Here is a 27,893-nt window from a genome sequence, read left to right as displayed (position 1 = left end):
AGTCATGTGAATTTGGTATTCGTTCGATATTTTGATGTGTTGTATGTTGTTTTTCCTCTAGTGGTGTTACGTGAACGTCGACTACATAACACTTCACCATTATTTGGGCCTAGAGGAAGGCATTGGGAAGTAGTAAGTAGATCATGGGTTGCCAAAGTGACAGAAGCTTAAACCCTAGTTTATGTGTTGCTTCGTAAGGGGCTGGTTTGGATCCACTAGTTTAATGCTATGGTTAGACTTTGTCTTAATTCTTCTTTCGTAGTTGCGGATGCTTGCGAGAGGGGTTAATCATAAGTGGGATGCTTGTCCAAGTAAGGGCAATACCCAAGCGCCGGTCCACCCACGTATCAAACTATCAAAGTAACGAACGTGAATCATATGAACATGATGAAAACTAGCATGACAAAAATTCCCGTGTGTCCTCGGGAGCGTTTTTCCTCCTATAAGACTTTGTCCAGGCTTGTCCCTTGCTACAAAAGGGATTGGGCCACTTTGCTGCACCATTGCTACTTTTGTTACTTGTTGCTTGCTACGAGTCATCTCACCACACAACTACTTGTTACCGATAATTTCAGTGCTTGCAGATTTTACCTTGCTGAAAACCACTTGTCAGATCCTTCTGCTCCTCGTTGGGTTCGACACTCTTACTTATCGAAAGGACTACGATTGATCCCCTATACTTGTGGGCCATCAGTCGTCATCATCAATCCTTCTCCATCAATAATTCCATGATGCTCACCACCGGGTGTGAATAAATCCTTAATAGGCCTTCTAGGTGGTGATGAGGTTTGGATAAGATTGATCATGTAATCGAGTTAAGTTTGATAGAGCTTGATCCCTAATATCCACTATGTTCTGAGATTGATGTTACTATGACTTTGCTATGATTAATGCTTGCCACTAGGGCCCGAGTGCCTTGATTTCAGATCTGAACCTATTATGTTTTCATGAATATAAGAGTGATTTGGATCCTATCTTGCAAGTTGTAGTTACCTACTACATGTCTTGATCCGCATACCCCAAGGTGACAATAATTAGAATTCTTTCCGATGATTGCCATAGTTTGAGGAGTTCATGTATTCACTATGCGTTAATGCTTTGTTCCGGTTCTAAAAACAGGCCTTAATATCTCTAAGTTTCCAATAGGACCCCGCTGCCATGGGAGGGTAGGACAAAAGATGCCATGCAAGTTCTTATCGCAAGCACGTATGACTATATACGGAATACATGCCTAAATTATATTAATTAATTGGACTTAGTTTTGTGTCGCTCTAGTGTGTCACTAATACATGATTGATGTCATCCATATCTTTCCATCGTTGATCCATGTGCCTATGCTTTACAAATACCGAATCTTGCTTAAGTTACTACTACTGTTGTTACTATCACACCTGCTACTCAATTGCTACTGTTACTGTTGTTACCAAAATTACTGCTATCACTGTTACCGCTACTACTATTATTTGCCGTGCTAGTAAACCTTTTGTTGTAGAGAGATACCCCAGGTGCGGTTGAATTGACAACTCAACTGTCAAGGCCTCTAAATATTCTTTGGCTCCCCTTGTGTCGATTCAATAAATTAGGGTAAAATACTACTCGTGAAGACTGTCGCGGTCCCCTATACTTGTAGGTTATCAGTGTTGTCAAAGCATAACGGATTCATGAATCGTTAATGGAGTTGCGAGTGGGTGGGAAATCCATACCGGATATCCTTATGAACCATGATAATCAAATTGTAAATGAAGAGATCAAGCATGTGAAAAGAAGATTAACAAATGGTAGAAAGTTGAAAAAAAGTAATAATGTTAGACTATGTTCCGACTACTAAAAATACGACATATCCTTTTACAAAAGATCTACCAAGGAATGTGAACGAAGGAGATGACATTATAACTCACTATAGTTGTTGAAGGGGAACCAACCTGTGTGATCGGCAATCCTATGAAGTATGACATGGGAAAACAAACCTTTCCAGTTGCAGAACACTTAATAAAATCACTCCACTGAAGGTGTACTTCTCTTAATGGTATTGTAAGGTAGACCAATTGTTCTTAATGTGTTATGTTTGCTTATGAAAGCAAAGACGCCGTCCTACATGACATCCTTTAAAGAACACACCTGTATGAGCTAGACAGGTGATCATAGTTTATGAGATCAGGTAATCGCTAGTAAGATCATGGAAGGCGAGGAGTACAGGTTACATGCTCCCGCGGGATAGCCTTGACAACCATGTACTAGATATGACATTAAGTGAAACTTCTTCGTGCTTGACAATTCAAGGCATTGTCAATTGTTCGGTTGTGGATAAGTGTAGCTACTTGTTTAGCTCAAGCTCAATCTTAATCAGCCGCAAATGAGTTGTAGGTATGTCAAATAGTATAACAAGAACAAATGTAATATAATGTGCCGACGAGATTTGTTCATGAATTGTAGAATTTATGGGCCTCGACTCACTAAATTTTGTACCTCAACTCGGTTAAAATTCGAAAATCTCAAAGGCCCATTTGAATTGCAGGACAAGTGTGTAAGTTTAGTACCATACTTCTAGTGGAGTGGTGGAATCACCAATATAAGGAGTAGTTGTGCTACATAGCTCACAAAATCACTTCATGTAATCGAGCGCGTCACATTTTAGGAATCGAGTCCGAGTTCAAGCTAATATTATGTGCCTTAATCGAGTTCGAGTTCAATGCTCAACCTCACCGCGGGCATGTTTTGTAATCCTGGAGAGATATTATAACATGTTCTAGTTGCATCTTTTCACTCTTCCATGTGTCCCCTTTATGTAAACGAGATACGAAATAGATAGGCTACACATAACATAACACACATGTCGAGTTCCTCTGTGCCGAGCTACTTCTCCTGCCAGCCCATCCTGGCGAGTGCGTACTTAGCATATGGGAGAGAGGGCTTCTGAAAACGCACCCCTTAAAAACTTGCATTGGATGAGGGGAGATAGGCTTTTTGGAGAGTTCCTTGGCGCGAGTGCTTGCTCCAGTTTGAGTATGTCCATGATGCCTGGTTCACCTACTTCGATTACTTTCTCTACGGTGAACCACCTTGTCTTCACCCTCATTGCTCGACATGCCGCTGCATCGGAGTTTTTGGAGCCCTCGTATGTTCTAACCCATTTTCTCTTGTCATGTGTCATTGGTCCATATGCATATGTGCTACATGTTGCTAGTTTATCATATGTAATTCACCATGTGGGTAATCTTGTAATGACGCTAATGTGGATTAAGTTTAAACAAAGTCTACCCAATTTCCTTACATAGGTCACGCTGAGATTCATATGAATTAAAGGTGTAAAAATAGATTCCGTAAGAGTTTGGGACTCTAAAGAAACGAAAAATGGTGACCCAAATCCTATGATACAAAGTATTTCCATACGGAAAGATGCATATGGATAGAAAATCCTTCAGCATTCTCATGAAATTTCTTCAATTCAAAAAGACCCTCCCTACGTCAAGTAATCTGTCTTTTTTTCCTTCAAACACATTAACATTTGGAGATAGTCTTAGTCCTCGTGTGCAATCATGTGATAATTTAAAAATCAAAAGCTTCATCGGATAGACAAAAGTTTGCAACAATATATAAATGAGTTCGAGTATGAATACTATATTCTCCAGAAACCAATCACCACATGATTATTCTCGGAAGAAAATGATCACTTTACCCTTAGATTACTACATATTCTAAACATGATTATTCTCTCAAGAAAATGATCATTTATTTTGTTCAAATATAGAAATCCTACTACTACTCTATTATCATCAAGAAAAAGTCCCACTATTTTGATCTCTTGGACGTCTTTGGCTGACGCAACGCCACGTGGTAGGCCGGCACGCAGAAGCGCCAACAACCAACAGATCCAGAAAAGTGCGAACCCCAAGACCATGAGGGGCAATTCGGTCATTCCATCTAGGTGGGGCCAGGTCCACCTCTCGTAATCGCCCTCTCCGGAAACGGGGGCAGGAAATGACCATCATGCCCCGAGTCTTTATTCCCTCCCATTTCCGCCGCTATCTTTTCGGAAAGCCCCGAACCCAACCCAACCACCCACCCACCCACCCAACCCTGGTTAGCGCTCTGCCACGACCTGACGCGCCCGTCCTATCAGATCCCGCAGGCAGGCACATACACCCGTCCCACCATAGGCCTCCCCCTTACGCGTGGGCCAGGCCATTCACTGCACCGCGCCGGTGTACAAGGACCGGGCGTACGGGGTCGTGCTTCACCTCGAAGGAATCGACCCCATCACCTCCCCCCTCTTTATCTCGGAGCGGCCGCCGCCGCAAACCCTAACCACGGTTCCGATCCGGTTCGACGACGACGACGAGGAAGGAGGGAGACGGGGGGCGGAGCGGCCAGATCTGACGAGATCCGACGGAGGGCGGAGCGGAGATGGTGGTGAACGGCCGGCCGCTGAAGAAGGCGAGGACGCGCGCCGAGGCCAGGGACTTCGCGGGCTTCCCGGCGCCCGCGGACGGCTGGGCGGTCGGGACGTTCCGGGAGGCGGTCAGGGGCTTCCTCGCGAGGCACGCGCGGCTGCTGCCGCTGCCCTCCATCTTCTCGCCGGCGGCCGCGGCCGCCCCGCCGCACCTGCTGACGTGGAGGGTGTCGCTGCGGGTCGGCGACGAAGGGGCGGATGAGGACGCCGGTGGCTGCGGGGTGGAGCTCAACGTCGTCGAGGAGGATGTGCTCAGATCGCGATCTGTGTATTGTGATCAGTGCAGAGTCGTAGGTGAGTTGCTTTCCTTTTTCCCCTCTTCTTTTATTTTCTGTGTAATCAGAAAATTGTTTTTTTCCCCGTAGAAGATTTGTGTTTTTTTCTTTCGGAAAACGTTGGTAGGATAATGTCTTTCGTTTATTGTTTATTTATTGATTTCATTTTTAAATTATTTTGCGGGTGTGTCAAAATAATTGAGTGACTGGGAAAATGTCCCTGTATGGCATTTGCATGTTTTCCTGAATATCTTTAGGCCAACTATTCGAAAATTGTATTGTTGGGGCGTTGCTTTTGAGTGAACAATGTCCGTGATTGTTTTCATTCCGCTGATTGTCACAATCATACAGTAGCGGTGATGGAATCTCATTCTCTAATGCATCTGTGTGTGCGGTTGCAGGATGGAGTGGGCACCCGGTGTGCGGCAAGCGCTACCATTTCATCATCGAGAACGACAGCATCCAGATGGCTGGCCGTCGCCGCACCTGCTGCCTCCGCTGCGGGACTTCCATGGCCGCTGCAGAATCAAGGTTGGAAGAACTAGCATTGTCAGTTCTTGGACGAAACAAACATACCTTTCTGCATGTATGACTGAAAAAAAACTGAACTGTTGAGCTGCATGCCCAAAGAACGCTGCATGTATGTTCAGCCCATGGGCTGTATGTGCGATTTTTACCCTACAGTCTGTTCAAAGATTCTTCTCTGTGCAAAGATGTATCCTTACCGGGGATGCGGTTTCTTCTGCAGGTGCCTGTTGTGCAACTTCGACATGGAAGGCGAGGAACTCGAGGAGTGCGGGTACCTGCATCTTGATGACTCCTCTCACTTGCTTCACGCAGTTGTGCACGCAAACGGCTATGGGCATCTTCTCAGGGTAAATGGCCGTGAGGGCGGGTCGAGACACCTTACCGGCCGTGACATAATGAGCTTCTGGGATCGCCTGTGCAAGGTGCTGCATGTGAGGTAAACGGCTTTTACTGCTGGTGATGGTGTAGTTAGGGTGACATGACCTAACCATTATGCAAACACCATCCAGCTGTAGCACTAATAATGCCATTTGCCCCCTTGCAGGAAAGTCACTGTCATGGACATATCCAAGAAGCACGGAATGGATTACAGGCTTCTGCATGCCGTCACAAGTGGGCATCCCTGGTATGGTGAGTGGGGATACAAGTTCGGCGCCGGTAGCTTTGCTCATACCTCAGATACCTACCAGGAGGCAGTTGATGAGCTCTCCGGCATACACCTGGCGTTGTACTCCTCACATCGCAGCCCCATCAGAACCCCTTTGCAGAACACAATTGCCCTGTATTGGTCCCTGTCTGATCGACAGCTTGTGACGGTGAGGGACCTCTTCCGGTTCATAATGCACCTGCTTCATCAAGCTCGTAAGGACGCTGAGATGTCAAAACCGGCTATGGATGAGCACCGAGAAGTTGAATCGAACGTGCTCTGCATGTGGACAAATGAAGATATCAACCGAGCAGAAGCTGCAATGCTCAAGGTCCTCCGGGCTGTCCAAACTGGACGCTGGGTGTCCTGGCGTGCACTCAGGGGAGCTGCATCGAAGGCTGTTGATTCACAGGAGCTGCTCGACTATTCTCTTCGAGGACTGCGGGGAAAACTGATGGACGATGGCCATTTCATTGCTGTCCGCTGCAATGTTGAGACTAGTGCAATCGAATACAGGTAAACCTTGTTTCCAGTATGTTGCTCCAATTTGCAGAACTTCATCAGGCATCATCTTTGACCCTTATTTCATGCCAAACAGGCTGGAAACCTATTCCAACCAGTCCCCAGTTGATGCAACTGTGTTTGGGCCCTCTGTTGAGCATCTTGCACATGATCTTCGCTTCCTCTATGATGCTCTGCTGAACCCAGAAACAATGATGTCTTCGCAACCAGAGGTGGTGGGTGCATCAGCACACAATGCAGCTGCAAAGATACTTGACTGCAAGCAGTTCATCAAACACTATGATGAGAGTGCTCCGGAAGCTCCTCCGAACCCAATCCTGCTTGCTGTGAGGTGCTCCATTGAACTGCTTGATCACCCAAAGGACTACACTGCACCTCCCGTGGAACTTGTACTTTTACCAGCAAGTGCTACCCTCGGTGAACTGAAAATGCTGGCTGCAAGGGTCTTTCAAGAAACGTACCTCATGTTCCACAGCTTCCAGGCTGAACAGCTCCCTGACTTCCCGAACTTAAGTGACACAAGCCCTGTGAAGCACGTGCTTGACTCGAGCCAGCTTGTTAGGGTGAGAGGACGGTGCACTGGGGATAACAGGAGAATTGTGCAGTTCAGGATGGAGAGGGGCTTGGAGAACTGGACGGTGGACTGCTCCTGTGGTGCCAAGGACGACGACGGTGAGAGGATGATGGCGTGTGATGCGTGTGGAGTGTGGCAGCACACAAGATGCTCAGGGATCAGTGATTTTGAAGAAGTCCCTGAAAAATTCATATGCAGAAAGTGTGCCAGTCCACGCAAAGGAAAGGGGGGTCGTGGGGGTGGGGGTGGTGGCGGCAGAATGGAGATGGCTTCTGCCGGGAGATGCAAGGATGAGATAGGATCTTCTGTTGGCGGTGCGGGCAAAATTGGGCGCCTAGCAACTGTTGGGTGACTGTACATAATGTAGTGAAATGTAAATACTGAGCGAGAGTGGAGAGCAGTGCCCGAGGCCTCTAAACCTTCAAGTGGTTAATGGAATCTTCGTCTTTTGACCATATTTTCTTCTGTTCCCTTCCAAGTAATCCTCTGTGATCTGTTAATCATCTACAGTTCTGCATTAAATGACAAATATAATGAGACCACGAATTAAGCCATGTCTGCTCAGTAGTACTTCAGTAACTTCGATGAAACATAATTGAGCATTACTAATCTAAGTGAAACTATGAAGATGAGGACAAATCTAAGTGAAGATAAATGTAGTAGATAAAACTATGGTTCACTATTATGAAACCTGTATGTTCATAAGCTAGGCACGTCTCAAAATAGCAACGATTGGTAACATTGAGACGGTATAATGTTTCATGATACATACAAAATATCAACGACTGGTAACATTGAGACCGACCAACATGGAAACTTGAAAAAGCCGTGTTCATTATTATTTATAATCCGATGGCTTAACCAAAGTAAGAAATGATGCCATGATAGCCTATTCGGTTTGTCCTAGTTTCGCTATTTGGAGTGAAAACTGCATAAAGTCCAACAGATTAATGTGAAAGAACAAACTTACTTACAACAAGTTTGTTGGATAATAAATAAAGCTCGTCTTGATGTTTGAAATGATAGACCTGTAAAATGAAAATTCCTTAGAACTTTAGGCATGAAAGCAGAGGTGCTGAGCAATCACCGAACGGTGTGGAGATAGAACAGAGGGTGTATACCTTGTTTATGCTACAAAAATAGCTTCTCGGGTTATCGATTAACAAGATAGGTGTTCGATGAACATAAAATCTGCACAGGAAATAGTGTGATTAAGTAACTAAATTACGAGGACCAATAGCAGATGCTAGTAGTTATAAACGGAACATCGTCAAGGATGTTAAAGCTACTCCAAGTTGTATGGTGTACACATTTTATGCTTCTATAAATCAGAGTCATAATGCACAATACCAGCCTCAGCACGAACGTGAGGAGATACTGCAGTGCTGGTGAATGTCTTGAAGGCTGTTTCTAGAGTAGGCATAACGGTGATTATACTATCACCTTTAAATCGGCGTAACAATACAATGTTTTAGTGTTGTAGGGAAAAACCTTTAAATCCGCGTAACAATACAATGTTTTAGTGTTGTAGGGAAAAAAACACTAGAAGCTTCCAACCCGCATATAATTATCTATCTGAAGGCAGAAAGACCACAGAATATCCAACATAAAGACGTCTCTTGATGTGTTCTTCAAAGTAATGATGGTTCTCACGTTTGTGCTGATGCTGGTGTTGGATATGCTTTAGTTCATGTACTAAGAATGTCCAACATAAAGACGTCTCTTGATCTTCAAAGTAATGATGGTTATACAGTGTGTGCTGACCAGAATTTTAGCAAATGTCAAAATGAACAAACTACGCATGATGGGATACCAGGTTACAGAATAAATAACAGATAGCTAAGTAAATGATGTTCTTCATAGACGAACATGAAAAGTAGAAGGATGCTGTAGACATAAGACTTCCATATATAAATATTTGGAGCTTACTTGGTTTGGAGCCAATTTTTGGCAATCCTAAAAAGTTGGCAGCTGATTGGTTGGGATCCAATTTTTGAAAATTCTTCGAATCGAACACTAACAAAGTTGTCAAACGTTGGCAGGTTTGAGCTTTGCCAAAGATTGGTATGCCAAAATGTGGCTCCAAACCAAGCAGGATTTTATTTATTACATGCAGCTTCTGAGATCCTGAACAGAGTAGAGATCTTGGATTCTCTGGTATGAGCTAGAAAAAACTGATTAACCAGGATTATCTTGTTGACTACCATTTTAACAATTATCTACGCGCATCCTAACAAGGATTATAAAAGCATAGTGAACACAACTAGCATCCGTGTTCATCAAGCAGGTTCTCAATTGACCCGATGATGCTGAAAACGAACTCTGTGTTGCCGTTTAGCCACAACTATACTCTTATGACCACCAGCCACTGAGAAGTAAGACCAAACTTAACATTTTATAAGTGCCAAAAAATGACACATCTGGTGTTCCTCGTGGCACTTCCCAAGAAGCTGAAGCTAACAAATTTCCCCCACAAAGTTCAAACGGCAAGCCCGACACAAAGGATGATCACCAAATAAGAAGAACGCAAACACATTTTCAAGTCTTCCTCTTAACCAGACTACTTAATAAAACGCTGTTGCATATGTACACCCTTGAATGAAACAGAACCAACCAAGTGGCGACCCAGATATTCGAAACATCAGAAGCAGGGCAATCGTGCAGCAAAACCTGAATAGAATACCTGGAAAGGGGCAGCTGGCCACCAATGCACCTAACGAGCACCAAGAAGGCGAGGGCGCGTCGCCTTTTCCATCCAGCACCTGCCTTGACACATAAGACACGGAAGCGCAAAAAGGTTGTTATTATAAGCCCTAAAATGATCGGAGCGAGGCGGAACCAAAATCACAATCACTAATTGGCGATTAACTGGTACCAGATTTCGAAGCCGGCCTAGACATCGACGGGATAATCAGCACGCATCCCGATTTTGAAAAAAGCCGCGGCGATACTTGAGCGTGGAACCCTAGAATCCGCCCCGGCCGAAACACGAACACGAACTCCGAGCTGGAAGCAGGGCCACCAGGGGGGGCGGATCAAGACGGCGCGCGTGCGTCAGCGCAGCCAGAATTAGCGGAGGCCGGACGAGCTCGCCCAATCGCCGGAGCACGGGAAGCTCGCCGACGGGTGGACGGACGGATGGGTGGATGGCCGGCCGAGGTTGTGCGAGCGGGGGTGTCGAGGCAGCAAGCGAGGCGCGCGATGATGCCGGCGCGCGTGGTAAGCTGCGGGGAGGTAGCTCGAGGGCGCGGCGCGGGGGTCGCGGGGACGTTGGAGGCGCGCCGGGCCGGGATTGGAGCTTGCTTGGGAGGGGCAGGGGTAGGGTAGGTCAGGACTCGGGGGAGGAAGAAGAAGACTGCGGGAGGAAACGGGTACGGGGGGACGGGACGGTGGAGAGGAAACCGTGGAGGCGATGGATCTCACCCTCCGACTCTCCGAGCCCAGCCAGCCCCTTCCGCACCAGATATTTTTGGGTAGGAAAAAAGGAAAGAAAACGCACCCACCTAGGAGTATATCACGAGGTGCTGCTGCGAGGAAAGGCCGATGCTGCGTGGGTTTTCTCCGGATACGTAATTTGAGTGCAGCGGATACGTAATTAATGTGCGTGATGATGGGGGTCGGAAGGCCGTGCGTGTCATGCCTGCGCCGATGCCACTCGCGCGGCGAGGAATTGGTCAAGGATTCGGTAACGGAGAGCCAAAATATATACTCCCTCCGTTTCTAAATATAATTCTTTTAAGCAATTTTATTAGATGTCTACATACAAAGCAAAATGATTAAATGTACACTCTAAAGTATGTCTATATACATCTGTATATAGTCCATTAGTGAAATCTCTACAAAGACTTATATTTAGAAACAGAGGGAGTATATCCTAATAAACTAAAAAAACAGAAACAAGGATTATACTGTATCTGTCACCGAATTTAGAAAAAAAATTGCCCTCTGATTGTGATCACGTTTTTTTTTTGGAGGGGGATCTGATTGTGATCACGTGACGGGTCTTGGTGACATGTCCAGGCTCTCGATGGCCATGGCGTGGCCATGGCGTGACTCACTATTGGGGTTAGGCCCATGTCTTCTGACTCGTGTCAGCAGGGGGGGCGCTCGGTGAGACGCTTCGTGCGGGCCCTACGTTTTGCTTACCCTATTCGGTTAGGGGACGGGGCACTGACTGGTCAGCGTGGCGTCCAGTCCCCTCGCCCACGCGGTCGTGGAAAGGAGGAAAGCGTCAGCGCTGGATGGTGCTCTGTTTTCGTTGTTTTTACAGAGCCAGTCAAAGCGAGCGGTCTGACGACATGGCTGCAGGGAAACAGCGTCTCTGTGCAGTGCAGTGCGAACCCAGTGGCATGGAGCTCGCTAGATACGCTACACACGTCCATGTCACCGGATGCTCGCGTCTTCTTTCCGTGGCCTGGGCCGGCACTCTTGGTGCACTGCGTGCGTGCTGCGCCGGACGCCGCACGTGAGAGGGGATAGCCCTGGTGGCCTGATGACGCGTGCTGTGACCTTTTCTCCTTGGAGGCGGAATGCTCCATGTTGGCAGCAACGTTGGCATGCAATCTTGGGCGGTTCTGCGTGCCGTGTCTTGTTTGCACCGGCCAAGAGAAACCGCACGGGCAGAGGCATCTATCTTTCAGGGACCAGCGCGCGGGCCTGCCCATCGTGCTATCGCAATTGGGGAAATATCCTTTCGCCCTTGCGTTGCATCTACCCTCGCTGAAAAAGCCGGACTCTTCGCCGCGTTCCACTCTTCTCATTGCCGTCCAGTGGTTAAGCGGAGAGTTTGGAGTCATGGGCGTGTTTTGGTTGCCCGCATGGGCACCAATAGAGCCCACGCAAAAAAAAAGTAAAAATAAATACAGATTGTTTGGTTGCATGCATATACTATTTGGTTCGCATATTGCGAATTTTAAAGTAGCTCTATACCTGTCTCGTGAGTCATGCTCGAATCGGCAGTTTCTTACGAGTCACATCCTATCGAGGCACGTGGGCGACAGATGTTGCACGTGAGGAGCCATCCTCGAGAGCAGTTTCTTACGAGTCACATCCTATCGAGGCACGTGGGCGACAGATGTTGCACGTGAGGAGCCATCCTCGAGAAGCTATGTTGCTTTCTGAAGCGTCAACAATTATTACCCTCACCTTCCCTCACCGCTCTCTCTTCCCTCTCCGCTCTCCACTCTCTTCACTCACCTACGACGATGGTGACGTGCAGCGGATCGAAGAACAGCAAGTCGACCTCCGGTCAGCTTCACCGGCATCCGCGGCGTGGCACTTCGGCAATGACGGTAAGCAATTTTTTTCCTTCGCACCTATTACTTTGCATTCGATTTGAGTTTAGGTTCGATCTGCGTTAAGGGAATGGGGAATCGAAGTATCATAACATCGTCATGACTAGCGGTAAATAAGGAGGTTCCCGATCCGGATTGAGTGCAATACAAATGGGGATCAGGGTTCATCTTACACAATACGCACAGATCTTATCCTCGGGGACCCCGGAGGCGATTGGAGCGGCGGGTGGCCTTGGCCTTGGCCTTGGTCTTCTTCGTCTCTTCTTCCTCGCGCGAGTGTAGCTCGATGATCAGGCTTCGGTGTCCTGGCACCGATGCCCTCACAATCATGGCCACCACATCTTCTTCCACCTTCATAGCCACAGGTTCTTGATTCTCCTTCAGCGGCACCACCACAATGTTTGTGGTGAAGTACACTCACGCACGATGGTCATGAGGAAGGTATTGTGTGTACCTGGGCCACTTTGCCCTCTGTCCAGCGTTGTCGGAGTCGGCCTGATTCATGGCCCATCGAAGTATATTCACTCACATAGCGCCCTTCGACGGGTCAGGAATCAGTGTCTTCAACTCCTCCAGCGTGGCCTTCTTCACCACAACGTGTGGCTCTTTGTGCAAACTCTTCCATGTTGCTGAAGTTTGAGCACACTTTCATGGTGTTCTCAAACTTGGTGCAGTCACCCACCGAGCACCCTATGAAGAATTTCCTCCATTCAATGCCCCAAGGGAAGGGGTTGGGGTTCGACTTGTTGCCGGAGTTCATGTCGATGGGTTGGAGGAAGAATGAGAGACACATAGGTGGAGTGGTGACTGTCAGGCTGGATAAATAAAGGGGTTTCGGACGATAGGTTTTAATGACGATATTACAATGTTCATATTGCGAATATTGGCCATTTGAACCTTTTCATAATGCAAATCGACACGGAGAGCAAGGGAAAAGAGGTGGTGCCAGCAAAGGAGCAAGACAAGGGCAAGGACGTGGTGTCGCCCTCATGGGTGACGCCCGTCCAGAACCCTGGCACGGACGATAACCAGCGGGAGAAGCCCTCTAGCGGCAAGCGCCAGAACTATGACCACTACCATGAGGTGAGAGGGCCAACCAACTTCTACAAGGCTATCATGACCCCTCAGCTGGAGACCATACCTATGCCATCGAACTTCACGAAGCACTTCCGGTTGGTGCCATAGGAGTTCAAGCTAAGGACAAACATCGATTGCTCCTCGAGGGTGACTATCCTACTGTTTAATGGCAGGGTCACCCTCGATCAGGGCTCCGCCACCTTTGTCGTTGTCCATCAAATCAAGATAGGTTTCATGATGACCTTCAAGTTGCTCACTCCTTACATGCTGAAAGTCATCGTGTTCAATGACGATGGCATTGAAGTGGTGACCAGGTGCGGGAGCACGACGATGCCTTCGTCGTGAACCCCTAAGACAACCCAACATGCTCTAGCTGCTTTACTTTAGTATCGAACTGCTATTTTAAATTGATATGTTATGTGTGGCACAATATTCATATATGTTCTATGTTTTGTTGTGTGTGTTCTTTCTCAGACCGCTATGTGTTGATAACCTTATCACCACGCCGAAAAGGTTACAAGACAACATGATGTGCATGCCACCAAACAACACGTTGTGTGTTTACGCATGCACAAGAGGGCAACCAAACAACATGCTTAGAGTGACACCTCATGCAGCCTAAAGTGTATGCACACAATCAAATCAAGTACAGATGTTAGTTTTGTGCATGTTTTATCTCAGTCCGGCCTTGTTTATCCAGGCTCTACGGGGTAGTCCGAGCAACTACGTCTATTAAACACGTCCATGATGTATGTTTGTCTCATCTTAAAATAACAGGCATTCTTTCCTGCTTTCTAGCACTTATTATGCTTCCACGGATGCTTTGTTCTTCTCCTTTCTTTTAGGTCTCAGCTATCCATGGATTATATTTAGCTCCGATGTTTGCTCTCATTTTACATTTTGAGATATTTGCAAGTGCACGATAGTTGCTACTACTAGCTTGCTACTGCTGTGGCGGCGTTCCTTTGAAATGTCACGGCTGTTTGCTTTCTGCGGCGGTGTCATTTCGTCCCGTGTTAGGTTGTTGCGCAATGGAGCCCCAGTGAGTGGAATCGACATCAACTGTGGGCGCATAATTGCGTCTACTACTGTTCTCTTGTAACGATCAAGATCAAAGGATAGACAACCGGTGGCTGGTTTGGTCCAGGTTTGGTTCTACGGAACGTTGAGATAGAAGCATCATCAGTTACAAAGTGAAAGCTCACCAAATCCAGAGTTGCTCGAGCTCCTTTCTATCCACACACGTGTGCTTCTTAAATCAACTCTAACCGATCCATCCAAACAAGCAGTGATTTTATTTGTTTTTGTCTGTTTGGATCGGTTCAGCGGACATCAACATCCGTTTTATTCTTTGAGTCTGCGCATGCGTCCAACACTGGCCCGACCTATTTTGACGACGCGTGGAATTGTTTTTCAAACATTTCCGAAAATAAGAAAACAAACATTAATTAAACATTAAAACCGACCATGAAGTCCGACAAGAGTCCATACGTCCCCGTTACATTAATTAAGAATTAAAAAAATCTAAACTACGAGGCTGCCCTAGGCGTCCTCGTCATCGAAGTCGGGGCCGGTGAGGTCAACCAACGTTGGCGTAGAGCTGGCCGAGGGGAACGCCGTGTTCCAGGGAACGCCGTGTTCCAGAGCGTCGTTGTGTGCACCTCCGTCGTCTCTCCCGCCGGCGTGGGTTGTGCTAGTGACGGTGGCAGAGCAGCACGAGCGCGCTCGTCCTCCTCCTTCTTTAGTCGTTCCTCCTCCACCTCCCGCTCCAGCGCCATCTGTCGACGGTCGTCGGCGTGCTTCTCCGCCAGGTGCAGCGCCCTCCTGTGCTGGAGGTAGGCGACCTCCTGCTGTGTTGCCGCGCCCAAACGAGATGGGTGACACGCTCACCCACTCGCGGAGGCAGCGAGACCTTCGGCTACGGCTCGCTTTTCGGCGAAGGGGGCACGACGCAGTCGCCGGCTGCGGACAGCGCGATGGCCTCCGCGTGATGTGCCTCGTATGTCGCGTCGTCCTCCTCGGCCTTGCACCGTTCTTCCTCCTTGCTCTCGCCGAGTGCGGCTGCCAGCGTCGCCTGGTAGGCGGCCTCCGCCTCCTCGTCCTCGTCGTTAATGACGTGCGGGGGCGGCGGAGGGTCTCCTGGCTGTACAGCGCGCACGCCGCGCCGGCGCTGCTCCTCGTGCTCGACCGGGAACTAGACCTCCCAGAGGGGAGAGTCGGCTGCGTACACAGGGGTTGAGCCGCTGCTTCGGCGTCAGCTGCCGCCACCGGCGACTCACCTCATCCGCGTGCATCCGTGCCGACCGCGACACGACCGGCACCGGGATCCTCTCCGGATCCAGATGCGAGTGGCGTGCGGGGTCGCGTCCGGGTACGGCAACGAGATGTGATGCTCCAAGTGCCACCACGCTTGGTGCACCAGGACGCTGACACGCTTGCGAGGCCGGCTGGAAGACACCGGCGAGAAGATTGCGCGGGTGTAGACGGGGGACTTGCCCTTGTTTTGGGCGTAGCCGGCCATGGCTGCTGGCTAGGGTCTGGTCACCGACGAGGGAGCAGAGAGGTGGCGAGATGGGGATGGGGTACCGAAGCACACGAGGTCGAACCCCACCGCACGCTCGGAGTAAAAAAGGCTGACCACGGTCGCTGACGCGTGGATCTGGGGAGGGCGACCATCATTAATTATGTTGACCGCGGGTAGTTGGACGACCGGTGAGTGTGGATGGGGCGGACACCGAGAGGGCGCGCGCGTCCGCGCTGACGCATTTGAGTCCTAAATTTGGGCCGGAAATAGATCGTCGCGAACGCGAGATGAACGTGTTTTGATAATGGGTCCGTGCGTTGGACCATCACTTTTATCCACGCGGATCTAAACAGATGATGGCAAATGAAATAGGTCGTTCTGTTGGAGTTGCTCTTATTACCTCGTAAAAGAAGAATACGGCGATGATGGATGTGATTCCTGAGGAGTTTTGCAACTGTGATAACCATCGCCTGTTTTGATCCGACATAAGGGCTTTGTGAATCAAAGAAGTTTTTCATATGCGGCGAAACCAAAGTCGATGTAGCACGTCAACCGAGAATCATCGCCATACAAAGAAGAATATGTGCTTGTCATTCTTTTCCTTTTTCCTCCTCTGCTTCTCCTGATAAATTTTTAGAAGAAAGGCTGCAGAAAGGATTTGGCATGACTCGGTTAAGCCACTTTACAAATTGGAAAGTAAAGTGGGGCAAAAGATCCAATTTCTTGTTTCTCTTTACCATCCCGTAGAAAGGATTTGGCATGACTAGGTTAAGCCACTTTATTTCAACTCAAACGGGCATTATACAGCAAGCATGTTTATTTATAAACCAGTAGATTTGTTACTCTGTCATGTTTACTTTTAGAGTATCTCTAGCAGATCCTGTAAAAGGGTCATTGGCAAATAACCGTCAGTTTGCAGGACGACGATGTCTTTTTGATCCCGAGTAGACCTCTCAAAATTGTTCATCGTGTAAAAAAAGTATGGGATCCTTCATATTCCGAGCCGTTTCCTTCATATTTGCGGGATTAGGGGCAATTTTTACACAACATGTAAAATAAGAAAATGTTGACGGGAGGGAACTTTCAGCTCCCGCCACGGTCTTCTCCACCTTGACAAAACGCCTTGATGTCGGTGATCACCGAACCTTAGTTGCTACCTCGCGAGCTGCCGCCGTCGCTGAGACTGTCCCGCAAGCTGTCGCCGCTGCTCGAGCCGCGAGCATCGTGAGGTGCGGCCGTGGGCTACACCGTCGCCGTTACTTTTGTTGTCACCCATGCGAGCTAATTTTCACCGGCGTTGCCGCCTCTAGCTAGTTGCTGCTACTGCCTGCTCCTCGTGTCCGCCCCGGCACTCCACGTCCTGCTCCACGACAGCGCAACCATCGACAATACACGAGCGTTCCTCCTCTCGGTGCGGCACCTCCGCCCCAGGTCGTGCCTCATGTGAGAATGACCCAATTGCGATCTTGATTTTGCTTGTAGGGATCTTTTATGCTATCTTGTAGGGACATAAAACGATTTATGCGGGATATATTCGGCCGACACACATGTCTCCCATAAAAATGTTTTACAGTATCCTTTAAAGCGATTTTAGAGTATGAAGGTTTAGAGGATCTGCTAAAGATGCTCTTGTTTACATATTCAAGTATGTCGCCTACCATGTTGTTCTGTTGCTAACATTGAAAACCAGCCATTGATTTTGATCTTGTTGCATACCATCCTTTGTTTTTGACACTACAAAAGCCGAAAATTGATCTGAAAGGAATGTTTAAATTTCTGCTTTTTTAGCTGATTTAAATTTTGATGCTAAACACTTGGGATATGCTATGATGTTGAGATAATGGTTCGGAGCATCTTCGCTCTTTTCAAGCGCCCCAACAGTTGCGTAGCTAAAGCGATGTCCAACCATGATCGGGTCATGCATATTAACTTGCAAGGCGGCCTTTCAGTTATCCTTCTCCAACTATTTTGTGATCTTTGGCCGAGAGTCCAACAGATCAATCTTCCTCCGGGCATTTGTGACAACATCCGCTACAAGTTCACGGCAGCCGGTTGCTACTCCGCGTCACAACATACATGATGCAGTTCACCGGTTTGATCAAGTCTGCATTGCCACAGATGGTTTGGAAGATTTGGACGCCCCCTAAGATTAAATTCTTCCCGTGGCTCTTCCTACAAGATAGAATATGGACTGTTGTCACGCTGCAGCGCAGAGGATTGCCTTACTGTGGCCTTTGTTTGCTTTGCAAGCACGACCCGGAGTGGGTGGCCCATATTATGTTCAAATGTCGTTTCACTATGAGGGTGTGGAACTTCATTTTTGGTTGGCTGGGTTGGCAGTATTCGACCCTCTCTTGGGTCGACCTTGAGACGGTGAATCAATGGTGGGTCTCAGGTGAGGAACGATCAGGCTACTCCAAGAAGGCGATCGACTCTATGTAGATGCTCATTTGTTGGGAGATATGAAATGAGAGGAATGATCGAGTCTTCCGCAACAAGGCTTCCCTGCTGTCGAGGGTGGCAGGATCGATCAAGGATGAGGCGAAGACGTGGGTAGTGGGGGCAGCTAGGTTTTTGGGTAATATTTTACCGGGAGAGTGATCCCCTTGTTCGGGCCTGAGTGGTCCTATAACCTTTAAGACTATATCACCTTCTTCTTAATTAATGAGACGAGGCAAAGCTTTTGCCTTCATTTCAAAAAAATAGTTTGGAGACGTGCCTTGGATGCTGAGATAATGAGACTATCCTCTCACCAAAATTCCATGTTGACTTTTTCATCGTTATAAATAAACAACAGGATGCTTCACAATAAAACTATAGGATGATGAGATAATGAGGCACCATATAATGAAACTATAGGATGCTGACAATTAGCATCAAAGAAGCCCGCTTAACTGAAATGAAAATGATGGATAAGTGGTAGGAAGAACTACCAAGAATCTAAACCCCTGCGTCGGCCCACACGGACACAGGGGAACCTCACCGGTGCCGCCTCCTAGCCCAGCCTCCCTCTCTCTTGTCTAGCCTCATCCTGAGGATCTCGTCGGCGAAGTACGGGCAAGCTCCAAGGAGGGTGGTAGTGAGGCATCTCACTGGATGGATGATATGTTTCCATGCGATAATATTATCATTCTAGAATACTTTTGGGCATTTATTTGCTGATTCATATTATATTTTAGTACAAACCTATTAACCCAGTGCCTCGTGACAGTTGCTGTTTTTTGCGTGTTTTTTGGCTTTTCAGGTTTACAGTACCAAAGAAGTCCAATTACCATAAAAATGGATGGTTTTTTCTGGACCAAAATTAGACCTGGAAGCTTCGGGAGCAGACCAGAGGCCACACGAGGAAGGCAACACACATCAGGGTGCGCCTAGGGGGGGTCGTGCCTTGTTGTGTGCCCCCCCTAGTGTCTCCTGACGCCCCTCTCTAGCCTAAATAAAGCGTTGTACAAACTTGTGATGGCGATAATAAAAGCGACGGACTTCATGATAAAGGTTGTCATCACAAGGGACAATATAATGTAACATTCCTTTGCACTAAGAGATTTAGCATACAACCAAAAAGCGCATGACAACCTCTACTTCCCTTTGCGAAGGGCCTATCTTTTACCTTTATGTATTTACTTTTGTGCAAGGGTCAAAGTATTTTCCTCTACTTCCTTTATCTACTCCTTGGCAAGCATCATGTGGTGGGGAAAGATCTTATCATATATATCCAACTGAATGTGGGTGGTCATGAGTTATTATTGTTGACATCACCATTGAGATGAATACATTGGAAGGCAACACTATAAGCCCCTATCTTTCTATGTGTCTGGTTGAAACCTTTTGCTCATGTATATGCGGTGAGTGTTAGCAATCATAGAAGACTAAATGTCGGTTGAGTATGTAGACTTGCTTAAAACCTCCGATATGTGACCCTTCCTGAAAATATGATGAATTGTGTTGAAAAGTTGGCTGAAAACATAGTTTGTTAGTTTTCAATAGAGTTTACGCTTCATACTTCAATATTGTGATGAATTGCTACTTGTTTATAAGAAGCCTTTATGATGAAAGTTATATGATGAAAATGTTGTGATGAAGTATTTTATAAAGTTTTACTTGTTGTTATAATAATAAGCATGATGCTGCTACGTCTATATTTTATTTGTATCGACACCTCTCTCTCAAAGCATGTGGTCATTATTTTCGTTGTCGGCTTTCGCTTAAGGAGACGCGAGGTCTAAGCTTGGGGGAGTTGATACGTCCATTTTGCATCATGTTTTGTTACTGATATTTATAGTGTTTTTATGCATTTTTCCACTTGGTGGAGTAACTCTAATGCATTTTATCTCATAATATGCAAGGTTTACATCAAGTGGGAGAATGCCCACAGATGGAATTCTGGACCTGAAAAAGCTACGTCAGAGATACCTATTTTCCACATCTCCAACTGGGCTGAAAATTTACGGAGATTTATTTTATAATAAATAAAAATACTAGAGCGAAGAAGTGTCGGATGGGGGCCACCAGGCGGCCACTAGAAACCAGGGCATGCCAGGCACCCCTGGCATGGCCTGATGTCTATTGGGCCACCTGGCCCACCTCTGGCGATCATCTTCTCGTATAAATTCTCCTTCACCCTAAAAAAATAAGGAGAGGACTTTCGGGACGAAGCGTCGCCGTCTCGAGGCGAAACTTGGGCAAGAGCACTTTTGCCCTCCGATGGAGCGATTCCGTCGGAGGAACTTCCCAACCGGAAATCGAGGCCATCGTCATCACCAACAAACCTCCCATCTTGGGGAGGCCAATATTCATCAACATGTTCATCAACATCATCTCCTCTCAAAACCCTAGTTCATCTCTTGTACTCAATCTTATACCAGAACCTCGAGATTGTGGCGCCAACTATGTTTGTAAAACTATTGCTACCTCTTAGCGATAAAGTAAAGCATCATCAAACGCAAAATAATTAAAGACAACCCTATGGCTCTTGCCGGTTGCCGTAGCATTGACATTCAAGTCGGTATTTAACTATTACTATATGATCATCTCATACATCAAATATATCATATCATGTCATTCGCCATATCATATCACAACATACCTTGCAAAAACAAGTTAGACGTCCTTTAATTTGTTGTTGCATGTTTTACGTTGCTGCTATGGGTGTCTAGAAAGAATGCGTCTTACTTACGCAAAACCACAACGGTGATACACAAGTTGCTATTTAACCTTCTCCAAGGACCGTTTTTGTCGAATCCGATTGAACTAAATTAGGAGAGACAGACATCCGCCAGCCATCTTTATGCAACAAGTTGCATGTCAGTCGATGGAAGCGGTCTCTCGTAAGCGTACGAGTAAGGTTGGTCGAGGACGCTTCATCCAACAATACCGCCGAATAAAGAAAAGACTAAGGAGGGAAGCAATCTGAATATCAACGCCCACAAACTCCTTTGTGTTCTACTCAAGATGTCATCTACGTTCATGATACTACTGTTGGGAAACGTTGCATGGGAAATAAAAAAATTTCCCACGCGCACATAAGATCTATCCATGGTGATGACCATCTACGAGAGGAGAGATCGGATCCACATACCCTTGTAGATCGCTAAGCGAAAGCGTATATAACGCGGTTGATGTAGTTGAACATCTTCGTGATCCAAATCACAGTTTGTCCCGCGATCCCATCCGGATCTAGTGTCGAACGGATGACACATCCACGTTCAACACATGCATAGCTCGATGACGATCTTCGGCTTCTTGATCCAGCAAGAGGGGCGCGGAGAGGTAGATGAGTTCTCCGACAACACGACGGTGTTGTGTCGGTGGTGGTGAAGAACAATCTTCACACGGCTTCGCCAAGCACAACGAAAACTATGACGGAGGATGAACTAGAGGGGCGGGGTTGTCGGCACACGGCTTGGGGAAATCTTGATGTGTTCCGGATGCTAGCCCTACCCCTCTATTTATATGTTGAGCCATGGGGTCGTTTCTTGGAGAAAGAGCCTCCTCAAAGTTGGTTTGGCACGCAAGGGAAGAGTCCTCCTCGGACTCCACGACCAGACGCCAGGGTCCTCGGCGTTTGGCCCATGGCCTTCGCAAAACGCCTTTTCGCCTTCCTAAAGCCTAGTGGGCTTTACCCCTTGGCCCAGATAAAGTGTTCTCGTACCCGAACATTTCGGGAAACATCTGAAACCCCTTCTGGTGAATTCTGAAACCCTTCCGGAGACCAAACACTATTATTTCATAAATTAATCTTTACCTCTGGACTATTTCAGAGCTCCTCGTCATGCCCGTGATCTTATCCGGAACTCCGAACAACCTTCGGTCACCAAAATACATAACTCAATAATACTGAAATGTAATCGAACCTTAAGTGTGCAGACCCTGCGAGTTCGAGAACTATGCAGACATGACCGAGACACTCTCCGGACAATAACCAATAGCGGGACCTCGATGCCCATATTGGTTCCTACATATTCTACGAAGATCTTTGTTGGTCGAACCTCTATGTCAAGGATTCAGTTAATCTCGTGTGCTATTCTCTTTGTTCATGAGTATGTTACTTGCCCGAGATTCAACCGTTGGTATCTCCATACCTAGTTCAATCTCGTTACCGGCAAGTCTGTTTACTCGTTTCGTAATACAAGTTCCCGTGACTAACTCCTTAGTTACATTGCTTCCAAGCCTTGTTGTGATGTTGTATTACCCAGTGGGCCCTGAGATACCTCTACGTCACACGGAGTGACAAATCCCAGTCTTGATTTACGCCAACCCAACAAACACCCTCGGAGGTACCTCTAGCACACCTTTATAGTCATCCAGTTATGTTGCGACGTTTGATACACACAAGGTATTCCTCCGGTGTCCGGGAGTTGCATGATCTCATGATCATAGGAACATATACTTGACATCCAGAAAACAGTAGCAATAAATTGACACGCTCATATGCTACGTTCACAGTTTGGACTTGTCCATCACATCATTCTCCTAATGATGTGATTCCGTCATCAAACGACATCTCTTGTCTATGGCAAGGAAATCTTGACCATCTTTGATCAACAAGCTAGTCCTTGAGAGGATCACTAGAAGCAGTGTGTTGTCTATGTTTCCACACATGTATTTGAGTTTCCAATCAATATAATTATAATATAAATAATAAATGATTATCATGAAAAAAAAGAAATTTATTATTGTCTTTGGGGCATATTTTCAACATGCACAACATATACTAGTCCTATAAAAAAATATGATGATTCCTTCATGTATGAGGATAAATAAATTTGTGCACGTATGGTTGATATACAAGCTCCATCTTTTCCATTTCAGAAAAAGAAAACAAGCTCCTTCTTTTTTAATAATCTGTACATGTTTCTTTTAATTTATATACAATTCTTTTACAGAAAAGATAATTCCCAAACATTTGAATTTTGCCTATGGCAAATCAAATATTCTTTTGTGACAACCTTAGTTGACACCAGAATATCAAACTTATTTGGCACACATGACAATTTTTTGGCAAAATATAAATTAGGGACAAAATTCGCATGCTTAAGAACTAAATTTGCTATCCTCAGATCAATTAAAATTGTCATAAAAAACTAATGATTTGTTATGGGCAAAATCCGAACGTTCCAAACTTATCAGGATCCTTCGCTCTTGTCGTTTGTGAGAAAATAACAAGTGCACGTACTTTTTGCACAAGCTAATTGTTAGTGTGTTTTGTGCCACAAAACTTCAATCCATTCATCTCCAATAATAACAGTACAGCGGGCATCATAAGTAATAAAAATTACATCTAAATTTTATAGACCAATTAAGGACGACTACAAGCATTACACCGAGACATGTAATAGTAAACATTTAAAAAACTATCGTGTTAAGGCCCTATGGGACGAGTGTGGCAAAACAACAACCATCGTCAATGAAGAGTAGCGTATACTAGAAGTATCCAACATGAAAACACATGAACATAGACGAAAGATGATGAGATCCGAACAGATCCATCAAAGACAGATTGCCAGAGACACAACTTCACACACCCAACGATGATGCTAGACGCACCACCGGGACGGGGTTAGAAGGGAAGAACTTTATTTCATCCTGTGAGCGGCGTTGCATCTGACACGTCGATAACGGTGGGTCTCAGCGGCATAGAGCAGCATGGTCTCGCTGTGTTGATGGACGAGCATGGGATGATGGCGTTGTCTAACGTCGTGGTGGCGTCGACGACAGCTAGACCGGACAAGGTTGATGCGTCAATACACCTATGAAGATGGATTGGTGACAGGTGGCGACGGCGGCGTCTATGTGTGCGTTGGGCCGGTGTGTGCCCTATACCCAGCAAGTGGCTTGGTTGGGGTCTCACGTCTTAGATGTTAGGCTTGGCTGCAAGGCCTGTTTGGTATTTGGCTCAGACTATCAGCATCTTTTCATCAACTGGATAGGAGTAGCAGCGGATGTTGTTTAGACGGTGACTTCAGACTTACAACTGTGTTTTTTGTAAGTTTTTTTTAAATCTATACCTACTAATAAAGCACGGATAACTTCATGGCAAAAATTACCCACCAATGCCACCCGTAAGTGACAAAAACGATTCTTTTTTTGCGGCCGAACGTGTTTTGTTAATGTAAAAGACGATCCCTTCACATAACACATGTGGACAATCATTTGAGTGCCTTGAGCCGTCCACTTTCACCCGACAGACCAAAGTTCGACCCCCCACCCCCCCCCCCCCACACACTTTTTCTTGCTTTTTCTATTTTGATTTCAGGTTGGCGTAAGATAGAGCTACCTTGCCAAATCGTTATTTTAGTAGATGGGCTGCACTGTTGCAACTTCGGCCCAACTATTTAGTTTTCAATGTTTCTATTTTTTGCAGATTCATATCTTCTAAACTCTAACTTCAAATTTTGAAAGTTATATATGAAATAGCTAAAAATACGTAGATTTCAAATATAATATTATCTTTCATGTTAATTATTTCTAAAATTATGTCTATGTTACATCCTTAATTAATAACCTTCTTTATATGGGACATTTTAGAAATATCTATTCGTTAAGCATGTTGGAGATATCTAATATGTTTGCAACCAAATTAAGTCTTTATTTGCGTTACAGTTACAAACACATAGATCAACAAATCAGGAATGATGCTCTTATGCACATGTTATCATTGAATATTAAAGTGTACTTTGCTATTTTTCAATCTAATGCATTATTTGTTGGGTATGAATGAGGAACAGCACAAAAAGGTGAATTGATACCATCAATCAGGTAGATATTTTTGTTATCTAATATATTGGGCATAACTTCAATACACTTAAAATATTGTCCCACTTTTATGTTTGTGTACAAAACCACCTATCATGTTGTTTTTCATATAGCACCGTGAAAGACTTCAAATGATTTGCCGACGTCGTCGAGTGTATGTATGAGAGACGATTTTATTTTTTTTCGTTGAAGCGCACGGGCATATTTACTATATTCATCTATGTCTTCGAAGCGGAATCCCAAAGAATCATGGTCGGATGATGCACCAGGTGTCTGTGCCATTGGGTAAAGGGGAATGTGAATTTAGTCTCCCGTTGCAACACATGAGTCATTTTTTCAGTAATTAATAAAATGAATGCATGCATCGTCTAGATGCAGAGGCCGGGGGTCTTCATACTTTTCAAAAAGAAAAATCATTTCACCTTCCTTCACCGAACACAAATTCTAACAAAACTCAAAGAAACATCTAAAAACAGAGTCCTCCCATCAAAAAGGAATGCCATGAACTCATTTTGTTTCGGAATAAAAGAAGATCAGGAGAAAAGCCATTGTCTGAACCTGTTCGTCGCCATTGACGGCTACAAGTGACATCAGATCCATGTCAGGAGCTGCAACAGCCGGGAACCTTTCCCTGACGCCGCCGCGCCGTCGCAGGGTCAGGGCCGTAGCAAGACACGCCGCCGAGGCGGTGGTGCAGTAGGCAACCTCCAATGCTGCTCTCCCAAAGCTGACACACACAAACTACGTCGAGTGGGCGCTGCTGATGAAGGTGCATCTTCAGGCGCACGCCCGTGGAAAGTCGTCTCCATCGGGAACGCCTCCTATTCCTATCCCACGACCAATGCAACGCTATGATCACTGGCTCGCTGGTGGATTCCTCCTGGGACTGCTTAGAGGTGGGGTGGGCCCACGAGCTCCATCGCTCACGGCATTGTTTGGGCAAAGACTGATAAAATGGAGCTTAATTTTCAAATTTATATATTCGCAGTAAAAAAAATCGTTATATTCAAGTTCGTATTTAAGTAATGTTATATACTCCCTTCGTTTCTAAATATAAGTCTTTTTAAAGATTCTACTAAAGGATTACATACGGATGTATATAGACATACTCTAAAGTGTAGGTTCATTCATTTTGCTTCGTATGTAGTCACCTTGTGAAATCTCTTAAAAGACTTATATTTAGAAACAGATGGAGTACATAGCATCTAACTGAGATTTTTATGCTAAAAGGAAGAATTTATGTTAATTCTATCAACAACAAAAAAACATACCTCACTATTTGGATAAACTGACAGCTCTTCACATTCTGTCTTTACACTGCATTTATATATGTTCATGCCTTCCAATAAACATCTTCTCAATATTAAAAATAAATAGAACATACAACATGTATGTTATGATCAGAGGCCCAGTTAGCCAAAATGACCCAGTTATCTTAATAATATCAGGGGCTTAGCCCAAGTTATCTTAGTTATCTTAGAGTCCAAGTTATCTTAGTTATCTTAGAGTCAAAGTTATCGAGATTATATAAACCGATGTAAACAGCTCTTTTGGAATCAAGCAATAAGACAATTCTATTGCCCAGCTCCCACAGGAGCCGGAACCCTAACCCTAGCCACCGCCTCCTCTACTCGTCGTCGCCTCCTCCCTACGCCGAGACGACACCGTCGCGCCGGCCGCGGCGCCCTCGTCTCCTCCAACCTCCCTCCTACCCTTATAACCTAAGGCAGAGGGCTGGTAGAACCCTAGTTTCTACCAGTTTGGTATCACGAGGCTCTGGTTCGATCATGTCATCACTGCCGCCCGTCTCCACCGTCGCGTCGTCGTCGTCCCCCCACCACTCCGATGATCTCCACGGCCGGCGGGCCGCACCTGCCTGCGGGCGGTGGCTATGCAGCAGGCGTTCCCGACCCAGGCACCTCGCCCACCCCCTCAGCCGGCTATGTCTGCACCCAGCCAGCCTGCCCAGCCCGCGATAGGGACGCCCGCCACAGCAGCAACTCGACCGTTCCGTTGGCTAACCCCGGTTAAACAAAACGAGCGTCGTCGCCAGGGGTTATGTTTCAACTGCGATGAGCCCTGCGTGCCAGGCCATGTCTGCCCGCGCCTCTTCTATCTGGAGGCAGACGCCTATGTCGCGGAGGATACAGCTCCCTCCGAGCTTGCCGAGGGGGCAACCCCGACGCCAGCCACCGCTCTCGTGGTCTACCAGCATGCCCTTGTCGGCATATGAACGGAAACAACGATGTTGTTGCCAGTGACGGTTAACGGGGAGCGCCTCTTAGCTCTCGTGGACACGGGCTCTACACACAACTTCCTGCCCGCGCCTACCATGCATCGCCTGACCCTCCAGCCGACGGGCGGCGAGCAGCTCCGAGTTACCATGGCTAATGGTGACCGTCTCCGCTGCCACGGACTTGCGCAGCAAGTTCCCATCCTCATCGGCGACGAGTCCTTCGCCATCATGTGCGTCGGCATCGACTTGGGCGACTACGACTTCATCCTCGGCGTCGACTTCTTGCGGACGCTCGGACCCATCCTTTGGGACTTTGACGCACTGACCATGACTTTGTGGCGTCAAGGGCGCAAGGTGCAGTGGAAGGGCGAGGGTGGCAATTCTCCAGCATTTCCCTCTCAGCTGTCGACCGCCATAGCAGACTCTGAGCCGCCCCTGTTGGCTCATCTCCTGCAGCGGCACGACGACCTTTTACCGGTGCTCCTTTGCAGCTGTCGACCAACGTTTTTGCC

The 27,893-nt window shown here is 46.6% G+C and overlaps 1 protein-coding gene across 1 annotated transcript; it reads left to right on the top strand.

Annotated features, from left to right (window-relative positions):
* The first annotated feature begins 4,303 nt into the window (after positions 1–4,303).
* Positions 4,304–7,452, top strand: LOC123444744 (PHD finger protein At1g33420). Its single transcript, XM_045121568.1, has 5 exons — positions 4,304–4,744; positions 5,127–5,256; positions 5,474–5,689; positions 5,798–6,415; positions 6,498–7,452. Exons 1-5 carry the CDS (start codon positions 4,405–4,407, stop codon positions 7,345–7,347), a joined length of 2,154 nt encoding a protein of 717 aa, XP_044977503.1. The 5' UTR covers positions 4,304–4,404; the 3' UTR covers positions 7,348–7,452.
* Positions 7,453–27,893: the final 20,441 nt, after the last annotated feature.

This window comes from Hordeum vulgare, chromosome 3H, assembly GCF_904849725.1.
Source record: "Hordeum vulgare subsp. vulgare chromosome 3H, MorexV3_pseudomolecules_assembly, whole genome shotgun sequence".
In the NCBI taxonomy this organism is placed as follows: domain Eukaryota; kingdom Viridiplantae; phylum Streptophyta; class Magnoliopsida; order Poales; family Poaceae; genus Hordeum; species Hordeum vulgare.
This window is presented reverse-complemented; position numbering and strand designations above follow the sequence as displayed.